The sequence below is a fragment of the Neovison vison genome, chromosome 6 (assembly GCF_020171115.1).
Source record: "Neovison vison isolate M4711 chromosome 6, ASM_NN_V1, whole genome shotgun sequence".
In the NCBI taxonomy this organism is placed as follows: domain Eukaryota; kingdom Metazoa; phylum Chordata; class Mammalia; order Carnivora; family Mustelidae; genus Neogale; species Neogale vison.
In genome coordinates, this window is record NC_058096.1 from 193,934,865 (window position 1) to 193,957,734 (window position 22,870).

General features: G+C 42.9%; 1 protein-coding gene across 25 annotated transcripts in view; it reads left to right on the top strand.

Annotated features, from left to right (window-relative positions):
• The window catches only part of CADPS (calcium dependent secretion activator), a 472,977-nt gene that overhangs the window by 291,826 nt on the left and 158,281 nt on the right, over positions 1-22,870 (top strand). For all 25 annotated transcript variants that reach the window (XM_044253251.1, XM_044253242.1, XM_044253245.1 and 22 more), the window contains 2 exons: positions 7,808-7,874; positions 18,813-18,921. In XM_044253251.1, coding sequence (XP_044109186.1) covers positions 7,808-7,874; positions 18,813-18,921 — 176 coding nt within the window. The remainder of the gene's footprint in view (positions 1-7,807; positions 7,875-18,812; positions 18,922-22,870) is intronic.

A 22,870-nucleotide genomic window follows, 5' to 3' on the forward strand; every position in this document is an offset into this window, starting at 1 on the left:
AAAAAAAATTACTTGTTTGTTTGTTTATTATTTATTCATTTGAGAGAAAGAGAGAGTGCAAGCAAAGGGGGGGCAGAGGGAGAGAGAGAATCTCAAGCAGACTCCATGGAGCCTGATGTGGGGCTCAATCCCAGGACCCCAAGATTGTGACCTGAGCTGAAATCAAGAGTTGGTGTTTAGCCAACTGAGCCACCCAGGCACCCAAGAGTAATATTTTTTAACACAGAAGTCGGCTCATGCCAATCCAAAGCTGGAAAACCTCCAATGATACCCATCTCAGAGTAAAACCCTTTGTTGTTACCATGGCTATAAAGACTCCACTACCTCCCTGACCTTGATCATTCCTCCAGCCACATGGGCCTCCTTGCTCTTCCCCAAAGACTCCAGGTGCGGAGCACCTGGGTGGCTGAGTGGGTTAAAGCCTCTGCCTTCCACTCAGGTCATGACTCCAGGATCCTGGGATAGAGCCCCGCATTGGGTTCTTTGCTCAGTGGGGAGCCTTCTCTCCCTCTCTCTCTGCCTGTCTCTCTGCCTACTTGTGATCTCTGTCTGTCAAATAAATAAATAAAATCTTAAAAAAAAAAAAAAAAAGACTCCAGGTGCACCCGCACCTCAGGACCCTTGTCCCCACCCTTCCCTCTACCTTGGATTCATCTTCTTCTTCACACAGCTTTCTACATAGCTCACCTGATTTCTGCAGGTCTCTGTACCATATCAGAATGCCTCCCTTTCCTGCCCCACTTTGGTCCTCTCTCTTTTTCTTACTGTGCCTTATTTTCAGGATTGCCCTTATCACAGTCTCACACACCATATATTTTTTTGTTTATTGATTTGTTGTCTCTCTTCCCCCATTGAACTGTGAGTTCCTTGTCACTAAGGACATTTGTCTCTTTGACTATTCAAAGTCTCTACTACAGGGCCTGCCATGTAGTAAAAGTTCAATAAGTTAATCTAATCCTTGTGTCAGTGAATAAGTGAATGAATTAATTGCCACTTTACACATAGAGAAACAGATGTGGAGTGGTGAACAGACTTGCCCAAATGAAATTAAACATTGAAGCCAGGTTTAGAATTGTGTTATTCCTACCTTAACAAAGGACCAAAAACTTAAAAGAAATGCAGAGCTCCTCTGATGCCATTTTGGATTCAGTCAGTGAACCATAGTACACCAACCCAGAGTAATTTACAGGAAATCTGATTTTCCTGTTACGCTTCAACAAAATATGAAGGGGATACAGTTTATAAGTCTCAGCCGTGCTTCTTAAAAATCCCCTCTCTCCTTCCATTTTCTTATCTGTGTCACTACTGTAGACCTTGTTCTTCAAAACTATCACACTTGTCTCTCCTCCCTGCAAATCTCCAAAACACCACTCAGATTGGCACAGACTCTCAAACAAGACTACTACTACTGACCTAATTGAATATTTTCAGGATTCCGTATTCTCTCTCTTTTGGCTTATTCTCTCCTAAATGTCAATTAGTTTAAGTTGGTTGACAGTGTTGTTGAAATTGTCCAAATCAGACTTTCTAGCAATTATTGAGAGAAAAGTATTGTAATCTCTGACTTTAATTATAGATATTTCTGTTTCTTCTTATAATTCTGTACATGTTTGTCTCATTTACTTTGAAGCTCTATTCTTAGATGCATAAACGTTTATGGTTATTATGTCTTCTTGATGAATTGACCCTTTTTAAATTATGAAATGTTCTTCTTTATCCTCAGGAATATTCTTTGCCCTGAAATTTACTTTGTGAGACAGTAATATAGCCACTCCAGCTTTTTGAAAGACTAATGTTAGCATGGTAAATCCTTTCAATCCTACGATTTTTAATATGCCTTTAGAGTTAAAGTATATTTCTTGTAGGCAGGATGAAATTAGCTCTAGCCTTTTAAATCCAATCTGAATATCTCTGCCTTTGAATTGGAATATTTAGCTTATTTATATTTAATGTGATTTTTGATATAATTAGGTTTAAATTAAATTGCTGTTTGTTACCTTGCTTTTTTGTTTTCTCTTTATTCCATCTGATCTTTGTCCTCTTTTCCTTTTTTTTTTTTTTTTTTTGCCTTCTTTTGGACTAATTGAATACTTTCATGATTCTTTTTTATCTTCCCTGTTGTATTATTGTCTATAAATGCCAGCTAGGTCAGTCACCTAGGATGTAGTCCTTGGCACTAATCACTTACTGGCTGTAGGCAAGTTGCTTAACCTCTGTGAACCTCATTTTGCTCAGCATAAAATGGAGTTCGTGATAGTTTTGCCTCATAAGGTTGTTGAGATAATTAAATGAGTTAATACATGTAAAGCATTTAGAACAGGGACTGATATGTGGTTAGGGCTATAGCTACATAAGAGTTGGTGCTTTCATTTATTGTGCTTCTTCCCAGCCCATGCTTCTTTCTGTTGGGCTGCTGCATGAAGACTGAAGCATCTGGAGTCTTAGCACCCTCCATGTTCTCGTTCTTTCTCCCAGGAGGGGAGGGATGCCTCCCAGTGGGAATCTTGGTTTTGTCTCAGTGTGACTGCTCTTCTTAGAAGAAATTCACATGAAGAATTTCTAGTAGGAAGAAAATTTTTTAAAAAGGCCCTGCCTCATTCCCACTTGTGATGGACTAGGTGCCATGACAGCACAGGGACACAGAGAAAAACAAATGCAGCCCCTCCTCCCTCAGGGCTGAGTTTCATCTCCACCTAGACCAGAAAGGCACCAACTCCTCATTTTCTAGGTTTTTCATTGACCTCTGGGTCCACAGCCCCCAAGGTTGAAACCTCAACCTATCCCTGGTTTCCATGTCCCTCTCAGCCATCCTTACCCTTTGTATGGTGTCCAGGGACAGGTGAGTCTGGCAGATGTCCTGAGGGGAGCACATACCTTCTCCCTGTACCGGGTACTCATCCATCCTGGGAAAAGACATAAACAATAAAAAATTTCCTCCTGAATTGCTATGGAGCACCACCATATGCACACCTAGTGCTAAGCACAGAAGATACTTAATAGAGCTGAGTTATTCATTCATTAACACTCACAAACATCAGGTGAAGGAAGACCATCCCATTTCCTTTTATATATACAACTCACAAGTTAAAAGAATTACTAGGGATGTTGCCTTTCCAAGGAGCCCCAAGGCAGAGGGATGCTGAAGCCAAGGGGCCATGGAAGACCAAAGAGCATTTTTTTCTTCTCTGTTTAGCCCTTCATAGTTCACTCTGGCCTCTCATCTAACTAAAATGCCCCCAGCAAATGACAGGGGTGTCAGTGACCCACTGGCATAGGTTTTACAAAAATAGTACAAGCAAGGGTAGGTTAGAATCACAAGGCAAAACGTAACCTGGAGCTCCAAACCCAGACATGCGTACTGTTTTATTTCCCAATAGATGTGCACCCCAAAGCCGAACATAAGTTCAAGTGAATTCAAAGATGAATCCTTTGCAAAGTTGGTAGTTACATGTTCTTTGTACTAGAACTACTATTTCTGCCACTGCTGCTGCTGTTACTAAGGATAACGCCAACCAGCAGTATTGCCTAATGTAACCAAGCACTTACCATGTGCCATCTGTGCTAAACTCACCATGCATGCTCTCCCTGAATCCTTACAACAACTTCACACACTATCCCCGTTTTGCAGCTGAGGAAACTGAGGCACAACACAGCTAAGCAAAAGGACAGTTGATGGCAGGGACAGAATTCCCACATGGGTTTTTCCACTCTGAGCCTAAGATATAATCACTAGGCTAAATACCTTTTCACAACACTAGAATGCTGATTTTTCTATTTGTAAATCCAAATCTCCACAATCCTCATGGCCTGAAGAGAGAGTCGAAGGCCACTCGTGCCCATGCAGATAGATCTGCCTGTAGTGTGAGGAGCTGGAGGGGAAAGCCACCTAGATGTCTGCAGGGACAGATCTCCCATCTGCTCCAGGTACTTCTCATTCTGTCTACTGAGCACATTTCAATCTAAGAGAACACAGAGCCGGAGCTGACTAGACAGAAATGATACAGTGCAGCCCTCAGTTTTTCTCGGTTTTGACACCTTCTGTTATGTGCCAAATTAGCAATAAATTCTGAGGAAAACCTCTGAGGGAAAGCCCCTCCTTCACACAAACCAACTGATACTTTGCTAAGGAGGATTGTTGATTTTTCTCTGATCCCACTCAGCTTTCCCTTTCAAAAGACTTTCACCAGAGAAGCTCACTTGGAAAAGCAATTTGTGTTCTCATTTGAGTGAAGACACCAAAGTTTGTCCTCATCTAAAATGGGAGGAAGAATAGCACGTGTGAGGGGTACTCTGGAAACCCGGCTGTTCTGAATTTCCATTCTGGCTGTGTCTTTTACCCCCTGCAGAGCCCTGAGCAGGTTCCTTGCAACTTCAGCTTCCTCAACTGTAAAATAGTAGCAGTGATGTCATGAAGTAGCTCATAAGTGTTTACTTTGTGCCAGGTGTCGTCCTGACCACTGTAGATTCCAGTCACTGTTTAATCCTCCCAACAGTCCTTGAAGTAGCTCCTGATATTGTGCCCATTGCACAGATGAGAGGCTGAGGCAGAGATATGCCTAGTAACTTACTGAAGGTTGCACATACAAGTAGGTGACATGGCTCCAGGTTCAAGGCCTTAACCCCTCCAGGTAGTACGATAAATTCGAGGAAAGGGCCGGAACAGCATAGCACAGTAGTAAAACACGGCCAAGCAGTAGCTAGGATCTTTATTCTGAAGGGGGATTTAATGCCTCAGTATTAGTCATGCTCTGTGGGTTTTCGTGCACTCCTTATCCTGCTTCCATTCCTGTCAGTTAAAACTATAAACGTCAGATGTAGTATCTGTGCTCACTGTTCTGAATCTCTCTATGTGGGTTCAAGTTATGGGGAAAGACACAACGGGTAATAGCTGCCAGTTGTAATTCCAGAGAAGTACGAGACTGACAACCTTGCCAGTCATTACTACAAATACAAAATTTTTCATCTGCTTTCTTCATTTGATTTTTGTTTCATCTATTTTTCTATGTCCATATTTCCAGGGAGATTTCTTTTCACATATTTAGCTAATATTTACTACTAGCAATGATAGGCTTTCCTCTCTACCCAGAGATAGTTTATAATAAGGCTGACATTTAATGTGCATCTACTTTCTGCTATGCCTCATGCTTATATTCCACAAGAATCATCTCACTTAATCCCCACAACAACTCTGTGTGAGAAGAACCATTGCTGGCCCTGCCCTGTTTTCCAGGACACCAGGAGGTTAAGCATCTTGTCCAGCATCTCAGAGCAACCATCCCAACTAGAACTGGAAGACAATACTATTGACAGTTATAGGCCAAAGAATTTCTCTCTCTCTCTCTCTCTCTGTCGGTAGCTCTGGCCATTCCTCCCATTTATTTAGGTCAGTTTCTGCTGTGAATATGTTAATAGATTATTTTAAGAAGGCTGAGAGCACTGTCCAGGACTGTGAATTATATTACAGGACTGTAATCCACACAAGAGTGAAGCTGACAAGGTTGGCCTCAGGGCTCATGTACTTACCAGTCGTCCAACCACTGCCATGGCCTCTGTCCCAGTCCAGGCACCGTCCTCTCTCTCCCACCTGCACCACAGCAACCGTGTCCTCACTAATCTCCCTGTGTTCTCTCTTGCCCCTTTCATCCACAGTGCCTTCTCCATCCAGCAGCCACAGGGACCATCTTAAATAGAAATATAATTGTGTCTCTGCCCAGCTGGAAACCTTTGTACAGTTTCCCATCCTGATTTAGAATGAGTGTATTAATGATCTGATTTACCCATTTAAAAGGTCACTCTGTCTGGTGTGTAGCGAGTGGAGTAGGGACAAAAGTGAAGCAGGGAGACCCTTTAGGAGCCTGTTACCATGGCCCAGGTGGACATCATAGAAGCTTGACTGGGGAGTAGCAGTGGGATGGAAAGAATTGGGATATATTTTGGAAAGAAAATTCAAAGAATTTGGTGATGGATTGGATGTCTTTATGCAGTGTTTTAAAATCTCATCAGAAACCTTTGCAAATGTTGCTCTGGATTCCCAAAAGCATGGCATTCAAAACCAAATGAAATATAAAAAGTGTACACTGACCTCCTGCCATATATGTACCAAGAACTGTACCACGAATCTAAAAAGAACAACAAGGTTCTGTGCTAGGAATTTAGACATGAGAAAGAATAAAGTTCCTTCCCCTGAGGAGCTCACTCATAGTCTAGTAGGAACAATAAATATAAAAACAAATAAATTAGAGCAGTGTGATCATTGTAAGGGAAGAATTATCAATAGGATCCAGGAGGTCATGACATCAAGGTAGAGATTTAAACTTAGGAAGAATGTGAGTTTGAACATAAGATGCTGGAGAAGGCATGAGATATAATTAATGTGTCAAGGCTATAATATAAAGTTTTCTTTCAAAATAAATTTATTCATGTTAAATAAGTCATTTTAAAGGAAAATATCCAGTAAACCATAGAATAGATAAAAGATCTAGGATAAATCAGGAAAGTGGAATCTTAGTGGCCACAGTTTGAGGTCCCCTTCATGTAAATGGGGGCGACCCATGGAAGGAGTTTCAGCAGGGAAAGGCATGATCACATTCGCAGATGGTAGGAAGCGTGTCATGGCCAGGAGAGGGATGGAAATCATTCTTGGTGTCCCTGACACCCATTAAGAGTTTCCTCTACAGTTGTCCATGGAAGCAGAACCGTGGGGTGGGACTGAAATAGTGTGGGTGTGAAGGGGAGAGACTGAGCAGAGTGGAGAACTTTGCAGTAGTTTAAAAAAAAAAATCAACTGCACTTGGTAATTAAGGAATAAGGATGAAGAAAGAGAGGGAACCAGGTTGACTCCTGGGTTTCTGGCTTAAAGATCTGAGCAGATTTTGGCCACTGGCCAGTTCTGAGAGCCCCTGAAATTTGTCAAACAGTATAAATTTTAATTAGGTGCATTCTTCTTTATGTTCCAAAGCGGAAATTCTGTCTGATTCCAGGTGAAGTGAGGATTTGGATGTTGTCCAGTTAGTTTGTATAGCAGATAAAGCCTGTTTTGGAGCTCAAGTATTTGCATGTTTTGAGTATGACCAGATCTCTCCTCACTTGGTCCAGTAGAGCCTGAAAACCTCACTTCCTTGATCAGTGCCAGTGGGCGTGCAGCAGTCCACAAGGCGGAGGGAGTAATTCATGAATGAAGTAGTAACACTGCTCATAAAATCTCCAGAAAGCTTGGATTGTGCCTCTATGGTTCTTAACTCTCCTTTTATCTCCTTTGTCTATATCAAGATTAATTCCCATCAATATAGAAGCATTTGGGAAAAGGGGAAAGGTATAGGGAGGACTTTCTTTGTTGACTGGAAACTTCCTCCTGCTAATATACCTGCATTTGACAGAATAATAAGAAAAGAAAGTCAGGGTTGCGGGGGTGGATTCCTGACTGAGACTTGAAAGAGGCAAAAGAGCTGTAATTGTAGAATTTAGTGTTCTCTTTCCTCCTTTGTGCAGCACCTGGCAGGATTTCCCTACCTAATAGACTTTCAGCACATAGAAAAATTAAGTCACAATGTAACATTTTCCAACTTACTTTCTGGAATCAATCAAGGAATCTCAGTTAACTGTGATGAAGGGCCACAATTCTTTCTATAAATGGAAGTGAAACTTGCCTGCTGTTCCTTATCCTCAATCACACAGCTCCCAAATCTGCTTGCTGTTTCTGAGCTGCACTATTTCCTTGTTTATGAGTTCCAAGCTTTATAGTCAAATGAGTTAAACAGTGTAGTTGCTCAAGCATTAATGCGACTCTGGTCTTTTTCCTTTTCCTTAGGTATTTATGGGCCATCGGTAAGAATGTCTGGAAGAGATGGAAGAAAAGGTTTTTTGTACTAGTCCAGGTAACTCTTCAACTCTCTCCATCTTAAAAGCCATTGGTATTAAAGATTTTATAGCAGTAATTATTTTTTTATTTGAGGTATAACTTATCTAAAATACACAATGTTTAACCATTTAGCTCAGTGAATTTTTACACATGTGTGTAACCATCATGTAGAGGGATATAGAACATTTCTATATTCCCCACAACACTCCCTTGAGCTCCTTTTCCCTATTTCTATATCACTTTAAATCTCTAAAAATTAATGGCTCATTCTTTTAAAAGTCTAAAGGTACAAGAACATATAAGATAAGTAGGAGAAGTGGCCTACCACACTACCAGTGATGGAGGTCCCCAGGGAGGAAGCAAGCATGCGCCCCGTTAGAGCATTAGGAACACTGACATTGTTGTAGAAGTACTTGCTATTTTAAAAGTACTAAGATACACATTATGAGAAAAGTCAGAATTTACTTAGACTTTTGACATCTGTTTTACTGTTTAGTATTTTGGTATTGAATTCCCTGTGCAGGAGCTCTCCACTCTTCTTGATGCATGGGGCTTCCAGAAGTCTTAACTGAACTCCAAGTATGTTTAACATTCTGGATTTTATCTCTCCAGATAGACATTTTTTAACTATATAACTAAACTCTTCATGTTGTTCTGCAGCTCATTTTTTGGATGTTTGTTTGTTTATTTGTTTTTAACGTAAATCACTATGACACTATTCCATGTTTGCGTATATAGCTCTGGCTCAAGTACCTGTAGAATTTTCCTTTCTGAAGGACTTATGGGCTTCCCCAGTTGAGACCATTACTAACCATGCAGCAAGAAACATCCATCTATATATAGATGCAGATGGAGATGCAGATACTGGTATTAATAATACATGAATAATATATAAATAGTACCTTTTCTATCTTGTCTATTTAAGAAAAAATTTCCAGGAATAGTTATGCTTGTCCTTGAGACTCTCCCCTGCCTTTTTAAAATTTGGTTCATTTGCTTCTTGCAACAAGATTTTTCAGTTTACAAGGAAATTTGCCATTGCCTCTTTTCAATTTCCTAGTTCCATCAAAGCATGTAAGAAATTAACATACGCCATATTCTGCAAGATGCCACGTAGTGAGTCAACCTGTAGTTTAGTGACTAAAGGTGTTCATTGGGTTATTAGTATTTAGAGCAATTCTAGTTCTAAAACCTCACTATAAAGCCACTGTCTTTTATGTCTAATGGCCTTGAAAGTTCTACCAACTCTGACCTTCTAAGACTAGACTTTCTGTAGATCTGGTCAAGTCTTTGCTGTGCCACTAAAGCAATGCATCTCTCTTGCTATGAGCAAGAGGTCACCTTTGCTTTCACAGTTGCTATGGGGTCCAACAAAGCCTTAATAAAGGAGCCTGAGGAAAACTTTGGAATTGTACCCAATCCCTAAATAATCTGCAGGTAGGCAAAGGAGGACATTTCATCCTGAGATACATTTCCTTAAACTATCAACAGACCAACATTTATTGAGCACCTACTTTGTGTAGGGTACATTGGTAGGTCATAGAGAAGAACTATGAGGCCTGGTATTTCACTTTCAGGGTCTGTTATAGTGCTTAATATATGCAAACAGCAGAAATAGACCCATGCTAATTAAGGTATTAATATTAATGTATTAGAAGGATTTTGAAGTAGTTTATGGGATTGTTGAAAAACCTGAATGACCCGTCCTTACTACAGGACTCAGAGTAGGTTCCAGAAATCCAGGTGGAGGGAAATATGGCCAGTGTCATTGATGTGGTCAGAAGACAAAATTGGTTCTGACCATTTTCTATCCTTGCATCTCCACTCTAGGGCCAGATATGAGGGAGAGATTGGTTCAGCTTGGGTCACCCACCCAACTTATAGCAGAGACATGCCATGGCACTTTGACTCACAGTCCCACTGGGCTGTCCCCAGTGCCAAATCAGGTGCCATTACTAGAAGGAGATATGGATGCTGGGTGGGCAAAAATAGCTGATGTCCCCTCTAAAGAGAGTGTGTTATAAACAGAAAGACAAAATGCATTAAAAGAAACAGAACAGGATCATGCAAGGTTCTCCCCCTTCAGTTCTTCTCACTGGGCACAGCATCCTGTCTTGGAGTCCACCTGAGTCGGCCTGGCCTCTCCCAGTAGACAGTGTGCTTGCAGGACCAGTTTGGTTTCCCATTCTTCTGTGTGTCCTTCCCTCCTTCGCCCACCACACATGGATACATCCTTGAGCTCTGTACCTGGCCCAGGAGATGTTTGGTGGAAGAAAGAAGGAAAAAGAGGAGAGAGAAGATGGACCCAGCCTGGACTTCACATGGTTCTGAGAAAGGAAAAATCATATCCTGGAGAGTGGCTAGTGGCCAGTGACAGCTTCCCAGAGGAAGCAGGACAAGGGGCCTCCTCACCTTGACACATAGTCTCCCTTCACTCTTCAAGGTAGCTAGTTACTTCTCCACAGGATACATGACTTGGCTCTGAAAATCTTTGAAATGACAAAACACTGAGGAGAAATAGCCAACCTCTTACTTTGCAAGTGATTTCAGGGGGAAAAAACTGTTCAGGAAGAAAAAATAGGAGGAAACGTGCCAAAAATATCAGGGGAGCCATGTCCGTAGGATCTGAACTGAACTGCAAAGCAGAATGACTATTGGCAGAGCCGCTAGAGTACAGACATTTCAGGGCCCTTCATGCTGCTCCTTCCACCGCAAGAAGATAGGAATTGTACAACTGCTGAAGAGCAAGTTCTGTGCTCCCTTGTGAAAATCAGTAAAGGCCAGGCATAGCCCATCTAAAACTCAGCATCAATCCCAGAGGGCAGGAGAGAACAATTTTGGGATTTCGATATGTGTCATTTACCTGGGATTCTCTTAACTTTCAATAGCTGTGAAGTGTGTGGGGATATTGACCCTCCAGATTAAATCTTCTGTTTCAACTGAAATCAAATTCCTCCCTTAATAACCTCTGTGGCCTCCAGAGGGGTCAGGACAGTGCACCGTCAGTTGGCCCTGCTCACCACAACATCTAAAAGTGCCTTGGTCCAACCTAGAAAATACAGCCTTGCTTTTGGATTCTTTCCATTTTTGTCTTCTCCATTGTTTAAGGGATCACATTTACAGGTGCTTTATCACAATGATAGCCATAAAACTCACCCCCTTCAAAACAATCCCAGTGCCACCACAGTTACAAGAGAGAAGGTCAAGGCCACCAATTCTGGCCCAGTTCTGGGGAAGCAAGACCTCTCAGGTTGCTTGAAGAGAAGGAGGATAGGACAAGCAGTAACAATCAGCAGCCAACGGCTGTATTCAGTGTTGATGTCAGTCCTGAGGACGCACAACCTGGTCCTATGTAGCTACCAGAAACCGCCACCGAAACTCAAAATGCAAAAGTGGAGCGAGGGGCACCACTCTGGCCAAACATGGGGAAGGATGAAGGAGTTGGGCAGGGAAGCAGGGTCCTCTCAGCCTGCCACCCACCTGCCAGGCAGCCTCGGAGCCAGCTCTGTAAAGCCCAGTGCACAAACGACATAGATGCAGCCTATCCACCCGAGAGACATACTGAATGTTTACTCCTCTTTGCTTGGATGTTAGGTCTTAGGAAGTGTTTTTAGAGAGAGTTTCCAGCACGTAACTTCCAGCACAGTTATGAATTTCATTAGATTTATTATGAGGAAAATAGTTTGAAAAACTAAGAGGAAGAGAACATATCTAACACCAGTCTCCTCAAAATCATCTCCCCTCCCACCCCAGCTCTCCTCCCTTCACGCACACACAGACAAGCACACCAAGTCTACATTTTTGGCTGTCAGTCAGTGCTATTAAAGTTCTCCCTAAGTAAGATTTCCTTTTAGTGCTTCTACCTTGGGGGAACCAATGGATAGATTATAAATGGAATTCCTACTAGCCAGGGACAAAAGACATCCTCAGAGGGGTTTTGAACCAAAGCAGCGATTCCCATTTTTAAGGGCTGGAGCTAACATTGTGGATGTGGCTGGAGGCTGATCCCTGCCTGTAAAAGGAATAAGGCAGTTGTAGGGTGTTTCTGTACTGGAGACTTAAGTATTCCTATGCAATGAGACGCTGTTCTCCAAGTATGGGCCTAGACCACCTTACTGGGTGCTATTTAAAATCCACATCCCAGGGCGCCTGGGTGGCTCAGTTGGTTAAGCGACTGCCTTCGGCTCAGGTCATGATCCCGGAGTCCCGGGATCGAGTCCCACATCGGGCTCCCAGCTCCATGGGGAGTCTGCTTCTCCCTCCGACCTTCTCCCCTCTCATACTCTCTCTCTCAAATAAAAAAAAAAAAAAAAATCCACATCCCAGGGGCACCTTGGTGGCTCAGTGGGTTAAGCCTCTGCCTTTGGCTCAGGTCATGATCTCAGGGTCCTGGGATCGAGCCCCACATTGGGCTCTCTGCTCCGCGGGGAACCTGCTTCCCCCTCTCTCTCTGCCCACTTGTGATCTCTCTCTCTGTCAAATAAGTAAATAAAATCTTTTTAAAAAAATAAATAAAATCCACACCCCAGGGAACTGTCTAGAAGATTCTGCTGCAGTAGTTCTGGCATGAGGCTGAGGTATCATAGGTTTTACAAGTACACCAGGAGATAACTGATGCAGGTTGTCCAGAGAGCACCTTTAGAGAAGCATTGCCTCCATGGTCATTGTCCTTTTTAAAGTGAATGCTCCATCCCCTTTAGACCACACCCTCGGAGTTTATGCGCCGCCACCCCCCACACCTGCTGTGGAGCTGGGCATCAGAGTAGCTATGCACAAGATTATATGCAGATGACTTGACAGAGCTTCCTCAGACGTTTTCCTTTACATTCCAGTAAATGCCCCAAAAACATGGCTTAAAACTCTAACACAGGAATTAAGGGGAAAAGGGTCCTCAGCACCCCAAATCAAGAAACTGCTGGTAGGGACGCCTGGGTGGCTCAGTTGGTTGAACGACTGCCTCTGGCTCAGGGCGTGATCCTGGAGTCCTGGGATCGAGTCCCACATCAGGCTCCCAGCTCCATGGGGAGTCTGCTTTGCTCTCTGACCTTCTCCTCGCTCATGCTCTCTCTCACTGTCTCTCTCTCTCAAATAAATAAATAAAATCTTAAAAAAAAAAAAAAAAAAAAAAAGAAACTGCTGGTAAATTCATTCTAAAGCCTAGATGCCATGGTAAGGATTAAACACACTGATTACACCGTTGTTAGGAACTCTAACCAAACCAATGCTAATGATGAAGGTGCCAATTCCATAAAGTTCTGTGTAGAGCTCTTGGGTATATAGGGGAAGAATGGAAACAGCCAATTCATCATCCAGATCAGACTAGAAAGTCTCATCGCTATGGCCTTTTTATTTAAAAAATATTTGTACTCAATAAAATAAATTAAATTAAAAGTTAAATTTTTTTACTCTATGCCCAAAAGACTTCTAGTTAAAATCAGTTTTTGATTGTCTTCATCCAAAGTATTTCTGAGCCTTTTTCCCCCTTTTAGAACCATACAAACCATAATATTTTGTGGGTCTTCTGATAATGCTAACAGTTGCTTATATTTATATGGTCTCTTAGACTTTGTAAAGTGTTCATCAAGTTGGCCTTTCCAATCTTTCAGTACTATGATAAGGACAAGTCTTATCCCATTTCATATTTGAGGAAAGTGAGGCTCAGAGTGGCTAAGTGACTTGTCTATGGTCAACAGCTAATAGGCAGACAATGTGAAACCTAATGCAGGTCTTCTGACCCCAAAGGTTTCCCATGATTCCAAGCACTCAAGTGGGACTCATGCCCAAAGAGATTTATGCATGTACAATGTCCTAGAACTTAATTACCTTGCATCAGATAGAACCAATACCCTAAATCCATATTCTGTTGCTAATTCTCTACAGATAATGTAAAAACTCTTGAGTGCTTCAGCTTTCAGAACAATCACTAAATCTGAATAAAATATTGTCAGATAATGTAAAATGCCTAGGAATATAGCAGTTGTCACCCAGGAAACCATATTAAAATAACTTAACCCGCCCAAAATGAATCGTAAAACATATAAGTAGTTGAGTGATTTAGAACTGTCTGTCTGAATGAATGTCTGTTTTTCCCATCCAAATTTACATTGCCTTAAAGGGCGTTTCTATTTATATTCTGGTTGCAAACGACAACAATTAACCCCAACTAGCATAAGTTATAAAAGGGGAAGAACTGTATTGGTTAGTTAATTAAAGTAGCAGTTGAATAAAGAGTCTTCTGGGATGGGTAGATTCAGGTTTCAAACACAGCCATCAAGGCTTTGACTTTCTATCAATACCATCTCTTAACTGTGCTCTGGGATGAGCAACATCTCTTCATGCAGCAGAATAGGGAGGGTCAAGATTTACAACACTTCAGCAGCCCCAGAGGAAAGAAGCTTTTCATTCTCTCTAGTTAGAGCTCATACCCTGATTGATACCTGGTTGATTGGCCCAATGTGGTCATGTGCCGAACCCTGCACCAATCACTGCAGCCAAGTCGATGTGATGCTGATTGGCTAGGCCTGGGCCACATGTCCCACCCACCCTACCTCCAGCACAGGGCTCAGTTGGCCCTACACAAACTATATATTGGGCTGAAATTGGGGAAGGCTGTGAATCCATAAGTAAAATCAGGATTCAGCTACCAGGAAAATGAATGCTTTGTATTCAAATATAAGAAATGATCCACAATTGTTACCATCATCTCCATTTAAAGATAATGAAACTGAGTCCCAGCAGTTAACTGAGGTCACACGCCTAGAAAATACGGGATCTGAAAATCAAATCCAGGTCTGTATAATGTAACTCCCAAACCTATTCTCCCTCTACTCTACCAAGTGGCCTTCATGTTAACGTCAATCAGGAGCCTAGGATTTAAACTCTGTGACCCTTCATTTACAACTAAGTCACATTAAAGATGGTCTTGGGTGCCTAGCTGACTCATTCCATAGAGCCTGCCACTTTTAATCTGGGGTTGTGAGTTTGAGCCCTATGTTGGGTATAGAGATTACTTAAAAATAAAATGTGTTTTTTTAAAAAAAAGTTAAGCATCATAAAATTTAATTTAATTTAATTTTTTAAAATGGTCCTTGGTCCCTGGAATTCTGTTCTTTATGTCACAAAAATCTCTGCATCTTCAGATCTTGGCTCAATCAGTCAGTGCTTCCTCATGCAAACTTTCCCTGGCCACACAACTAGACCAAATCCCCAAGCTCTTACAATACCATAGGTCTCTTTTTATACTGGTTTTATACCGGTCTCCATTAAAGTTACTCATTTCTGAGGTAATGTGATTAATGCCTGCCTTCACACTAGACAGGGGAGCAGAAATTATAGATATTATAGATGGTTTTTACATCTTAATATTCCTAGCACCAAACACAATACTTAAGCATTTTTTAAATGAATGGATGAATGTATGTACCACGAATAAAGGACTTGTTTCTAAAATGGATGTATGTGAACTTTGGGCAAGGTCTGGTGACCAGGGTTCAGGAAAACTGACAGCTGAGGCATTTATAAGGAGTGGTAGTAAAGGCAAAGACGGGGATTTTAGACAAATACATTGTATCATTTGTTGTATGTGCAAGTACTTCAGTCTTCCAGAAGTGGTCAGTGGAAGGAGGAAAATGGGGAGTCGGGGGACCAAAAAGCACTGACCCTTTCATCTCCTATCTGGACTCTATTTGTTAAGTCTAATTGAAAGTCTGGGGACAACCTGAAAGTTTCTGGACAGTTCCTATATGATAGAGCAATGGTTCTCAAGCTTTAGTGTACTTTAAGAAGTATCTAGAACAGTTATATAAAATGCCTGTCCATGAGATTTACCTTGACCTGAGATTCTGTTGTTCTTAGAGGATCTGCACCTTTTATATATATATGTATTTGAGAAAGAGAACAGGAGAGGCAGAGGCAGAGGGAGAAGCAGACTCTCCATTGAGCAGGGAACCCAACATGGGGCTCAGATCCCAACACCATGGGATTATGGCCTGAGGCGGAGGTTTAACCTACTGAGCCACGCAGGAGCCACTAGAATCTGTCTTTATAACCCTTCCCCCACCCTCTCATACATACACTCTAATGAACATGGCCTCAGTCCACTCTTTAAGAAACACTATTAATAAATCTTTTCATAGTTTAAATAGTGTCTGAAAATAAGCTGCCTTTTGTATTGGAGGTCTAGACACTTTTAAACAAATCTTGAAGACTGTACCCTCTGAAGTCCCAGCAGCCCATCTGATCCCTTGATTCCATGTGAAGGTTAACAGTGGCTGAAGATCCCAAAGGTGTAAGCACTGCAGTCCTTTCACCCCTCTCTCCAAACAGCACTTCCTGATGTCTGCCGGTCATTTGAGATCAGGAGATCTCTGTTTTCTGGTATTCTAGCCCAGCATCTCTGGCAGTGGTAGCCAACTCTCTGACTTCTGACATGTATTCTAGGTGCTTCTGTACCATCATTACAATAGCATTCACCATCTCATTAACTTCTTATCAAAATACAGTTTAAAGAAAATTTTACTGTAGCAGAGAAACATTCATTTCGTTTACTTAGTGATGTCTTGTAGAAGCTTAAAAAAAAACCTATAAAATTTCCCAAACCTTTTCTATTCCCCCACCCTTTAAGCACTCCATAAAAACTGAGGTTCCCCCTGAAATTTGCAGTAATTAAAGTTTCTTCTCCCGGCCTTTGTTTTCTAAGGAAAGTCACTAAATCCCCAATTAAAATGCTTTCTAATAAACCAACTAGTTTATGCCAGTCCCGTTTGTCAGGACAACTTCTGCTGTATTACCAGAAGAGGGCAGCAGAGTACAGCACACCAGACGCAAGCACCTGGAAGAGACAGAAAAATCTTAAAGCCCAAAGTGTGTAGCAATAGTAAATGCATGAATCTTGAAATAACACCCTTCTGTTGTGATATTTTTCTGATCTCAAGTTAGTGTCTGCCGCTCTCTGGCTAATCATCCCATTAACAAACTACTATCTCTTGTATTGCCAGAGAGAGGTGAAAAATCATCACAAAAACAGTCCAGCAATGTGTGTGACCACTGTCATGCCTGGGACCTGGGAAATCAGTTATTCAGACAAGTAATGAGTTGGAAAGGCCTGTTGTTGTGCTTGGACTAACATGTGTAAACTCTGAAGGAAAAAACCTTCTCTGTTAGATTATACATACTTTCTAGAACCAATCAGACTCAGAGAGCAAATGCCCTTTATTTGGTAGATTTTGCTTATAAGGAAGGAAATATAATGAAGATGTATGACCCCCTAGGCTTACCTTCAAAGGATTTATAATCTATTAGGCAAATATATTTACTCAACTACTCTATGTTGGTATGGTGGCACTAAATGCAAAGAAGCTGCTTATTTAAATGCATATATTATTGAGCATTTTCTCTGTGATTGTCGCACATGGTATGTGAAGCCCTTCATTGCTCAGTTAATCCCCCGGCAACAGTAAGATGCACGTAAAATACAGACAAGGATGCTGAGACTTAGGTGGGAGGTTGTCAGAGCTGGGCAGGACCTCTGGCCAATGTGACCCCCCTGCTTGCACGCCTAACCTTCCTTTTTAGAAGAGGATGCCATTGGTTATTCTGCTTATTACAAAGAATAGTACATGTCCCCTTATGAAAATACTTAGTGATCTATTTCCCCTGAAGTCCCTCCAGGCCTTACACTGTAAGGAGCAGATTATGCAGATCATACATATTATGAAGAAAGTTGTCACCAAGAACCAACAGAGGGCAGCAGTAGATACAACAATCATTCTCCCTTTATCTGCCATTAGGACCAGCAGACCCTAGAGGATGCGGGAGATGGATACAGGGCTTAAAAGCACCGATTTCTTATTGCCTTTAAAAAAGAGAAAGAGAGAGCTCACCATGGAGGAGGCTAAAAATGTCCCGTAGGGATCAAAGTTCACTTAGAAAATGTCTCTCTTAATAAAGGGAACTAAAGAGATAAGGGATGTGGCACTCCTTCTCCAAGACATGTGACATCATGGATGGTAAACATGCCCACGAGCTTTTGGCCCAAACCCCGAAGGATGCTCGCCCTCCCACGGGCTCCTTGCAGATGAGCCAGATGTAGAAATGTGAAGGATCCGTGCCGGGTGTGCGTGCACTGTGGCGACAGGGTCCTGAAGGCCGGCCTGAAGCTATGGAGCGCCCACCCAGCACCGGCAGGGATGCCTGTGTTGGCAGTGAGGGCTGCTCAGGGACAGTGGCCATGCCGTCAGGGGCTGAGGATGGCTCGAGTGTGACCAGCACCTAGCGATCGAGTGCTCATTGCTTGTGACAGCGTGTCACTCCTGCACTTGTCTGAGAAGCAAGGAAGACTTCTCAAAGCAACCAAAAGCACTCCTTCTGTGGGAGAAGAGAGAGGGGAAACATAATATGTGGCTTGATGCTGAGAACTGGCATGCAAAAGATAAAATCACTGGGGCATTTATAAATGAGGCTCTGGTCCCTAACCGCTGACCAAAAGGCCTGTGGGAACGTGGCTGTCTGGGCCTGGGCTGGGATTATATTAGGTAAAACCTATCAAATTGCTGTTATTTAACCAGTTTTGACCTACAAAGAATGGCTATCTCAAATAGCTTAGCCAATTAAAATAACAAACAGCAATCATAACTGCAAGTAGCTTTTATCAAGCACTTAGTGCCAGGAACAAATCCCAAGTGCACAGCACATGTGAACTCATTCAGTTTTCACAATATGCCAGTGAGGAGGTCAGTTCTCAGATTGTATCCAGTCTACACAGGAGGGTCCAAAGAACCAGAGAGGCTAAGTAACTTGCGCTAAGTCACACAGCTGGGAGGTAGCAAAATGCAGTTGGATCCCAGCTGCCAAGTACAGGGCCTCAGGGACAAGGACGTGGTTGACTGGAGAAGATTTCTTCAGGGAAGAAGGGCCATAAGAGAACAACCTTACCATCTGTGCTTTTCCTTCCCAGGTCAGTCAGTACACATTTGCCATGTGCAGTTATCGGGAGAAAAAAGCGGAGCCTCAGGAACTTCTACAACTGGATGGCTACACTGTGGACTACACTGATCCCCAGCCAGGTACCCACCCACCCTCTAGGCTATGAACTCCCCAGAACTCTCCCCCGACACAAATCATGGGTCAGCTAATATTTCCTGTGTACTTCCTCCATGCTAGGCACTAAGCTGAGTGACTAGGTTCCACAGGGGACCAGGACAGCCATAGCCCCTGGTCTTACAGAGTTTCCATCCTGGTTCAGTAAATGCCATCCCAATCAAGGGCTTTGGTTTGACTCAAGGGATCCTTGTAAAACCAAAAAGAAAACGTAATACATTTTTCTTTCACCTAGCTGGGTCCACAACAAATAGATACTCCCCCTCGAATGCTAAAAAAGGAATGACAAGGGGCGCCTGGGTGGCTCAGTGGGTTAAGCCGCTGCCTTCAGCTCAGGTCATGATCTCAGGGGCCTGGGATCGAGTCCCACATCCGGCTCTCTGCTCCGCAGGGAGCCTGCTTCCTCCTCTCTCTCTCTGCCTGCCTCTCTGCCTACTTGTAATCTCTCTCTGTCAAATAAATAAATAAAATCTTTAAAAAAAAATTTTAAAAAAATAAAAAAAAAAAAGGAATGACGAAGGAGGAGTCTTACATGTACACTAAGGACTGTATGCACATGTGTATGTTAGCGTGTGTGGTTTTTCACCAGGCACGTGTGGGCTTGGCAGGAATTGTGTCTCTGTGTCTAAGTGAGCCTGTCCTGCACATCCGTATCTGCTAACTACAGGTCAAGGTCAGCTGACAGCACTTGGAAAAAAAGCTCTTCCTAAATGTCTTCTTTCCTGAGAAGACACCAATCCCCAAGCATAGACATCCAAGATCCTAAGCCTTATGTAACTAAAAGAACCACACAAATGGTAGTATTTCTCATAAGTTCTACATCCTGCCCCCTCACACCTCTTCCCCCCACCCATTTTATCTTTTTCCCGGGGAAAAAACTGAATAAAAATCAGCCTCAAAGAACCTTCAAAATGGAGGGGGGGTGCGAAATCATTTCAGCATATTAATGAACAACAAGCACCAACAGCCCTCTCCCAGAGAAGTTTATTTTTATGCCAAATCTGCACAAGGGAAGCATTTCCAACCATACTGCATTATTTGGCCCAAAACCTTTTTTTCTACTCCCATATTGCTCTTCCACATGCAACAAAATACACATAAAAGAAAAACAGAGTTTGAGAAAAGATGGAATGTTAACCTGAAAAGGTGTGGCAGGGAAGGCCTTGGGGCCAGGCTGCTTAGGAAAATGAGCCCCTTCAGAGCCCCAACCCTGAGTGATCAGGACCAGCCCCCACCTCTTCCCTTGTTAATTTGCTTCCAGCCAGAGCATGATACAGAGCTGACCACTTAAGGCAAGAATTTAAGGCTCTGCCTGGAAATCCTTCATACTGAATAGAGCCTACGAGTTCAAAACAATTCCGTGCAACATCTTATTGAAAGGATGTGCGTTAAGAAACCAGTCCGTACAGGTTCCTGTGATAGTCTGCATTCTTCTCAAACCATTGGGTTCCCTTCAGAAAAAATAAATTCCAACTCCCCAAAGACCTGCATTTTAAAGGGGGAGGCAAAAGGGCCCACGTGAGAAGGGAAAGAGATAGTGTCTCTTGACAGCGTCTCTTGATAGTGTCTCTTTCTTCTCAGCCATTTCCCAGCTCCTTTCCCCTACACGATTGCATATTTGAACCTGACCACAATCCCACCCAGGAGACAGGACCAGGATTATCTTCCTGTTTTGAAAAGAAAGAAAAAAGAGCAGGGACTCAGGGTCTAGCCCACATCATTCTTATATAGCAATGCTTTGCTACGTGTACTGCTACAGCAAAGCAAGAATTGTTATTTTATCATGGGAAGACAGAATTCTCTTCCCACAGTGGGGCGGGTAGGTTCAGAGAGAAAGCTGTTCTACATACATGAGAAAATTAACTGTGCACATATATTATGAAAGCTTCTCTTCTTTTTTCCACATCAACCCCATGGGATATAGTTTATAAATTCCTTTACCAAAGATGTCAATGGAAAGTAAATTGATTGTGTTCTTGAGAATAATAAGCAACTTCTTTTCCGCCCTTCCATGTGCCAAGTCCTATTTATTTCATAATATTTGATTGAAAATGGAGATTTAAATACTCCCAGGTGTCATAAGAAGTCTAGCTCAGACTTATCGAAAGAGTGCTTTAACTCCTGGTTCCCACTCCTAACCTATGAACCAGAAGGGAGGAGGGCAGAATCCTCATATTTAAATAAACACTGTCGAGGATTTCTATGCACAGTCAAGTTTGCCAGCTGGAGATGGAAATCATGCACAATTTAGCCACTGCCCTGAGAGATTCGAAAATCTCCTCAACCTCTCCCTGACAGGTGAGTGTGCACACAGAGAAGGACCTCTGAGTCCCTTCTGTCTCTCCTGCTCTTACCTTCTGCAGGTTATCAGTGGAACCAACAGGGGGAGATTGTTTATGGGCTAGATAGCCTTGCAGGCGTGCATGTTCTAGCCTCTGTAGCAGCCTTGGATCGAAGTGGATGCCCAAACACAAGCCTGTGAGCCAGATCAACCCTACCTGCTTAGAATCTTTGAAATATTAATTTGGGGAATCAGTAAATAATTGTATATGAATTTTCCATCCAGGCCACTCATTTTAAGCTAAAAATGAAAGTGCTTCACTTTCCCTGGGTGTGTTTCCCTGGATGTGTGTTTCAGAGAGTATACAGTAATCTCTCCGGTCCTATCAGACTCAGTCATTCAGTCTAAATGAAAGGATGTTCAGAATAATCCAATGGCACAATTTAAACAACTGCATTAAACCTTACACAGCATTCCCAGCCTAAAGAGCCTGTGTCCATCCAAGTGGGTTGCTGGAACAGCAGTCCCCACACCCCTCAGCCCCTCAGGGAGCCGGCCACCACTCCCTGCCTGGTCTGCCTCTGTCCTTCCACAGACACGTTGCCTTGGGCTTGACAGGTCGGTACCTGTGGGGCTGTGCTCCACGTCCTCCATGAGGAGCCTGCGCCCTGTCATACATCACTGTCTATAGATCCAGTCCCCGGGAGTTGCTGCCCTGGCGAAACGTTGGCTGCCTCAGAGCATGTGTCGATGTTCACTTCACCTTCTCCTCCCTTGGTTTTCTTTCAGCAGCAGTGCTCTGCTCCCTCCTTGCTTTCACTGGTGTGCCCTTGTTCTCCCACGCTGTCTGGAACAGCTCTGTTGCTCTCTGCGGTTGTCATTGCCCCGGCTTCTGCCGCTTTACATATTTCTCCTTGTGCCCCACTCATGTCACAATTAGGCATCATTCTGTTAACGAATAATTCTCTGAGTGCTTTCGCCGTGCACCAGGGCACTCTCTTCAGCTTTGCAGCTGGACAGCACAAGGGTCCAGTTGTCAGTTCCAGAGACAGACAATGGGATTAGAAGCCCAGTTCCGATGCTTACAGCCCTGCTTTGTCTTCATTGGCTAGTCATAGCCTTCTTTGTGATTGTTTCCTCAGTTATAAAGTGGGAATAATAGTACTTACTTCATAGTGTCATTGGGAGGATCAACTAAACATCTGAAAACTGCTTAGTATCTTTCTACCTCTACCTCTCCACTCTCCAGAGCAGCCCTGTGAACCTGTTCTGACTGTAGCTCCTGGAAGACAGCATCCCCACCCCCCGGGGAAGCCTGGAGAGTGGGGAGTGGGGCAGGAGGAATCGCCTCCAGTGATGGCAAGCCTGGCATTCTCTGATGGTGTCAAAGTGATTTATCCCAAAAGTTACCATGAGGCTAGGCTACAGAGGGTCTGTTGACTCACTTTTCCTTTTAGCTCCTTCGTGTTCGTTTTTCAGGACTTAGAGCATTCCCTCAAAGCTCTTCTTCCTTTCCCTTCCAGATTTACCTTTTTCTCATGCATCTCGTCAGGTTTTCCCTACTTGCTAACTATATATCATCCTATATATCATCCTATCCAAACCACACGTTTAAAAACCCTCCATAAGGAATT